The sequence below is a fragment of the Erythrolamprus reginae genome, chromosome 7 (assembly GCF_031021105.1).
Source record: "Erythrolamprus reginae isolate rEryReg1 chromosome 7, rEryReg1.hap1, whole genome shotgun sequence".
NCBI lineage: Eukaryota > Metazoa > Chordata > Lepidosauria > Squamata > Dipsadidae > Erythrolamprus > Erythrolamprus reginae.
This window is the reverse complement of record NC_091956.1, coordinates 16,379,138-16,385,300: the sequence shown is the minus strand read 5'-3', so window position 1 is coordinate 16,385,300 and position 6,163 is coordinate 16,379,138. Positions and strand designations below refer to the sequence as shown.

General features: G+C 41.3%; 1 protein-coding gene across 2 annotated transcripts in view; it reads left to right on the top strand.

The window, feature by feature from the left end:
* Positions 1–2,508: 2,508 nt before the first annotated feature.
* DTHD1 (death domain containing 1) overlaps positions 2,509–6,163 on the top strand; it is a 42,794-nt gene continuing 39,139 nt past the window's right edge. The window contains exon 1 of one of the 2 annotated variants that reach the window (XM_070757102.1): positions 2,509–2,913. In XM_070757102.1, the coding sequence (XP_070613203.1) occupies positions 2,763–2,913 (151 nt within the window). In that variant the 5' untranslated portion in view covers positions 2,509–2,762. The remainder of the gene's footprint in view (positions 2,914–6,163) is intronic. The other variant, XM_070757101.1, reaches the window with a different exon arrangement.

Here is a 6,163-nt window from a genome sequence, read left to right as displayed (position 1 = left end):
GAAGGAAGATTGACCAGGGCGCGTGGGGGCTGGGTTTTTCCCTCGGAAAGTTAGTTTCTTTCTTTCTTTCTTTCTTTCTTTCTTTCTTCTTCCTTCCTTCCTTCCTCCATTCCTCCTTCTTCTCCCTTCCTCCATTCCGCCTCCTTCCTCCTCCCTCCCCTTCCTTCCTTCCTTTTCTTTTTCATTTCTGTTCTGTTTGGGTTCCCCCAGACCTCAACACCAACTGGAAAAAACAGCCAGACACTCTGGTAAAAGCAAAAGTACTTTATAGCTGGAAAAAATAAACACAGAGGAAAACCTGTTCTTCCCAACAGACAGGCTATAATACTTTATAGCAGAGTCCTGATGTCCAGACAATACAGCAAGCTTCTTGCTGGCACACCCACCCCAAGGTTTCAGTAGTCAAAGGCACAAACCAGGATTCCAAGACGCCAAAGTTCACAGCCAGGTCCCAAGACTCTCAAAGATAAAACTCCACAAGCCAGGAAGGGTGGGTCTGCCTTTTAGCCTTTCCAAAGAGCACCACACCCAAACCCAGCTGTTGCCTCTTTAATGCTGAAAGTACCTAGCCAATTGGTCCCTTCGCTGTGTAGCTCTTCTCTGTCGCAGATCAATTATGGCTTGTGCATTTTCCTCTAAGGAATCCAGGCTGCTTGCTGGGGAGAGCTCCCTCTGGGGGACTCTGGCTGTCCTCCCTCTTCTTCAGCCTAGGATTCCTCCTCCTCGTCTGCCTGCACCTCCTGTTCCTCATCCTCTCCCTCTGAGCTGGAAACCGACAGAAGATCAGCCGTTCCCTGAGGGGCCTCTGACGGAACCACAACAATTTCTTCCCCTTCCTTTTTTCTTTCCTTCCTCCCTCCCTCCCACTCTCTCTCCTTCCTTCCTTCCTTCCTTCCTTCCTGTTTATGTGGTGTATATTAAAGGTTGAGACCCTTAGAGAGGTGAGGGTATATGCATAATTCCTTCCTTCCTTCTTTCCTTCCTTCCTTCCTTGCTTGCTTACTTACTTCTTCCTTTTCTTTTTCCTTTCTTCCCCTTCCTTCTTTTCCTCCCCCTCTCCCTCCTTCCTTCCTTTCTGTTTATGTGGAGTGTATTACAGGTTGAGTCCTTTAGAGAAGTGAGGGTATATGCATTATTCCTTCCTTCCTTCCTTCCTTCCTTCCTTCTTTCCTTCCTTCCTTCCTTGCTTACTTACTTGCTTCTTCCTTTTCTTTTTCCTTTCTTCCCCTTCCTTCTTTTCCTTCCTTCATTCCTCCTTTTTCCTTCCTTCCCTCCCTCCTTCCTTCCTTTCTTTCTCTCTGTTTATGTGGTGCATATTAGAAAGGTAAGGGTATATACATAATTCCTTCCTTCCTTTCTTTTGTTTTTCCTTTCTTTCTTTTCCTTCCTTCCTTCCTTCCTTCCTCCTTTTTTCCTGGCACATAAAAAAAAATGCCCAATTGGGCAAATCAGAAATTTGGGAAAACGCACTTCAGGTTTGCCCATTGTGCTGTTTTTTGCACTCCGGGGCTTTTGCTCCCAAGAGCAAAAAACAGCCCAAGGGCAAACCAGAAGTGCGTTTTTCTGAACTTCCAGTTTGTCTGTTGGGTGTTGTTGTTTTTTTGCCTCCAGGGTTTCAGGGTTTCCACCCATGGCACGCATGTGTAGAGCCTCTTAGGAGAATCCTGAGTGGTCTGTTCCATTATTTACAACAAGTTGGACTCAAGGTAAGGGGTTTAAGGCCTTGAGATAAGTACTATCAACTGTTAAGGGCTGTAATCAAAGTGCCTTGGAAGAAAAAGCCCCCGGCTACAGGAAAAGGATCAAAGGTTGACCAAAAAACAGCAGAAGCATTCTAAGTTTACAGTACATCTCTACAAAACAGTAAAACAAAATACATGACCAGGCTTTAAATCAAACCCATTGAATTATTCTTTTATTTTCTTTTTAAATAAAACAAAAGAGTTCATTTGCCCTCCCCACCACCACCACTGGATAAGTTATTGCAAAATTGGTGAAGTAAGTGTTAAAAGTGAGCTGAATCCAAAGAATGCAAGATTTATTTGTTTTTTTAAAAAATCCTCATTGCAGATTTTTTTTGTTTCTTTTGAAGATGTTTCTTTTGAAGACTTACACTTCTCCTCCAAGCTCTCACTGAATGGTGGGGAAGGATTTATACCCCTTTCAGACAGCTGATCCTTTGTGTGTGTGTATGTGTGTATATATACATATACACATTCCAGATAAATACAGTGTATACATACATACATACTTACGTACTGTATGTGTATATATGTCTAATAATAATAACAATAACAGAGTTGGAAGGGACCTTGGAGATCTTATGTATACATTTATGTATATGTATATAGAGATAGAGATATTTCCACAAAGGTAGCAGTGCCATCAGGTCACCTTTAAAGACACATCCTAACCTGTATAAACAAATCCAAGCCTTACTATCCCAGGCTTCATTTGGAGAAAGCCACACCTGTTTGTCACCTAGTAACTCTTTGCCATCAACAGCAGTTTGATATTTCCTTGTCAAGAGAACTCCTGCCCAGTTGGAAAGAACAGAAAGGTTGAAATTTTGATGTAAAAAAGAGGAGGAAGGGGGGAAGGAGGAAAAAAAGCAATTTGCTATTAGTTTTAAGCATCTGTCAGGAAAGCCATGGAAACCATCATTAGCCACCCAGATCAAATTTTGGAGGCAATCCAGCATTACAATGTGAAGTTAAACAAATCTGTTCTGAAAGGAAAACCATCAGGACGGCGAGAAGATTATGGAATGTCCATCAAAATTAACTCCGCTCCTTCTGGCTTTGGTCAAAACGCTTGGTCAACAATTGAAGTTCACAACTGAAGTGATCCAAAATACCTACCAGTTGTTGAATATAGTCTATGATCAATATCAGCCAGAGGTCTCCTGCCCAGGTAAGTAATACTATTTGTTTGTTTGTTTAGTCAAGTACCTAATGGTAGTATACAAAGATATAACAATGTTTATATACGTGATCCCAGATACTTATGCAAGCCCCTTACTGACCTCTTAGGAATCGTGAGACGTCAAGAGTGGATAGTCTAAGGGTAAAGTTTTGGAGGTTAGGTGATGAACCTACAGAGTATGGTAGTGAGTTCCATGCATCTCGGTTACTAAAGTCATATTTCCTGCAGTTGAGTTTAGAGTGTTTTACTTTAAGTTTGTGTCTGTTGTGTGCTTGAGTGTTGTTGTGGTTGAAGCTGAAGTAGTCGTTGACAGGAAGGAGGTTGTAGCAGATGATTTTATGGGCTATGTTTAGGTCTTGTTTAAGGTGACGCAGTTCTAAGCTTTCTAAACCTAGGGTTGTAAATCTAGTTGTGTAGGGTATTCTGTTGCGAGTAGAGGAGTGGAGGGCTCTTCTAGTAAAGTATCTCTGGACATTTTCTAAAGATTTGTCAACTAGGAGTATGGGTCAATGTTGCATTTGGAGTATGCTTATGTATCAAAGCTTTGACTTTGTTGCAAAGTTAAATATGTGAATCACATTAAGTTTTTCTCCCCATGAATTGTACCATAAACTTTGTACCATTCTAGAACTGTATCTTCCATAAAAGATATTTTAAGAATGCATTTTCCCCCTTCTCTTGACTTCAGCCTAGCTGGTTTTTAAAAGCTGTGTCGTCTTCTACATTATTTATGGAATACAGGTAGTCCTTGAATTTCTGTTGCTAAGTGAGAAATGTGTTCAGGAAGTTTTCCACCATTTTTTTGACTTTCATTGTCACGTTTGTTAAGTGAATCATTTCACCACTGAGCCAAAAATTTCTGTTGCTAAGTGGGGGGGGGGGGGGAATCTACAGTATCCTTCCCCTGGAGTTGGGGGGGGGATTGGGATTTTGCGGTATCCTTCCCCTACAGTGGAGTGGGAATGAGGATTTTGCAGTATTCTTCCCCAGAGGAAGGAGGCTACAAAATCTCCATTCCCTTCCCACTCCAGGGGAAAGATACTGCAAAATCCCCATTCCCTCCTCACTCCAGGGGAAAGATACTGCAAAATCCCCATTCCATCCCCATTTCTGGGGGAAGTTTACTACAAAATCGTATTCCTTCCCTACTCCAGAGGAAGAATATTGCAATATCCACATTCCCTTTCCACTCCATGGAAAGGATAGTGCAAAATATCCCTTAACTCCCCTCTCTGGGGGAAGGATAGTGTTAGATATGCTGCCCTTCAACTTATATTGAGAGTTATTACAAATAGTGCCAAATCTCCATTCCCTCCCCTCTCCAGGGGAAGGATAGTGCAAAATCTCCATTCCCACCTGTCTCCTGGGGGAAGTATACTGCAAAATTCCCATGACCTCCTCACTCCAGGGGAACAATATTGCAAGAAGGGTTTCTTCTTTTCTGATTTCTTTAAAGGAAAAGTTCATTTCCTTTTCTACCATTTGTGTAAACTGTATTTATTATTTTGAAGAGCAACTAAGATGATTAAAGACCTGGGGACTAAAGCCTATGAAGAACAATTGTAGGATTTGGGTTTGACTAGCCGAGAAAAGAAGAATTAGGAGTGAGAGGGGGCATGATAGCAATATTATTATTATTATTATTATTATTATTATTATTATTATTATTATTATTATTATTGTTGTTGTTGTATGCTGCCCTTCTCTGAGGACTTGGAGGGGCAGCCACAAAAAAGAGGGAGGTCAACTTATTTTCCAAGGCACCAGAAGGCAGGACGAGAAACAAGGGATGGAAAGTTAGCAAGGGGAGAAACAACCTAAAATTAAGGAGACACTTCCTAACAGTGAAATACATCTGGCCTTTTGATCAATCATTAAGTTTTGTACCTCCTGATTCTTGACAAATGTCTCTTTTCTTTTATGTACACTGAGAGCATATGCAGCAAAGACAAATTCCCTGTGTGTCCTATCACACTTGGTCAATAAAGAACATAAGAAGAGCCATGCTGAATTGGGCCAAAGCCCATCGAGTATAGAGTTCTGTGTCATACAGTGGCCAAGCCAATTGTATATAGGGATTTTGAGCATAAAGGGGCAGCAAAGCCCTTCTTTTCCCTTGACCCCCAACAGATGGTACCCAGGGGATCCCTGCCTGCCTCAACCAACATAGAGGGGACACTTGGACATCCATTTCAATAACCACCAATACACTTGTCCTCCATGAATCTGTCTAGTCCTGCCTTGAAGCTATCCAGGCTGACAGCTGTCACGACCTCTTCTGGAAGGGAATTCCATAAACCAACGACCCTCTGGGTGAAGAAATATTTCCCTTCATTTGTCCTCACTTTCTTACCTATGAGCTTTAGGGAGTGCCCCCTTATCCTAGTATTGTGTGATAGAGAAAATATTTTTTCTCTCTCCATCTTTTCTATCCCATGCATGATTTTATACCCCTTAAGTCACCCCTTAAACACCATCTTTCAAGGCTGAAGAGACCAAGGCGTTGCAACCTGGTTTCATAGGGGAGGTGCTCCATTTCCTTGATCATTCTTGTTTCCCTTTTTTGCACCTATTCTATTCTATTCTATTCTATTCTATCTATTCTATTCTATCCTATTCTATCCTATTCTATTCTATTTTTTTTAGTTGTGGTTTGCTCCATCACTTAAGGTTTTTAAGAAAAAACTGAACAGTCACTTGTCTGAAATGGTATAGGTTATCCTGCCTGAGTAGGGGGCTGGAATAAAAGACCTCCAAAGTCCTTTCCAGCTCGATTCTGATACCTATATTCAAGGAGTCAGTTTGCAACAATGGCCAGCAGATGGTGCTGAAGGACATTAAACTTGGTTTTCTTCCTATCTTACTGGAGCTTAGCATCTCTTTATCCAGGAGAGTTATTTGGTCTCTCGTTTATTGATTTTATTTTTATTTTATTTTATTTAGCAATACCTCTTAGACTCATATAGAGGGTAGAACAAGACGCAATGGGTGAAAACTGAACAAGGAGAGAAGTAACTTAGAGTTAAGGAGAAATTTCCTGACAGTTAGAACAATTAATCCATGGAACAACCCCTCCAGAACACTGGAAGTGTTTAAAGAAGATGTTGGATAATCGTTTATCTGTAGTGGTCTAGGGTTTCTTGCCCAAGCAGGGGGTTGGATTAGAAGACCTCCAAGGTCCTTTCCAACTCTATTGTTATAATTATTATTAAACAATGGGCACTGTACACCAAGACAA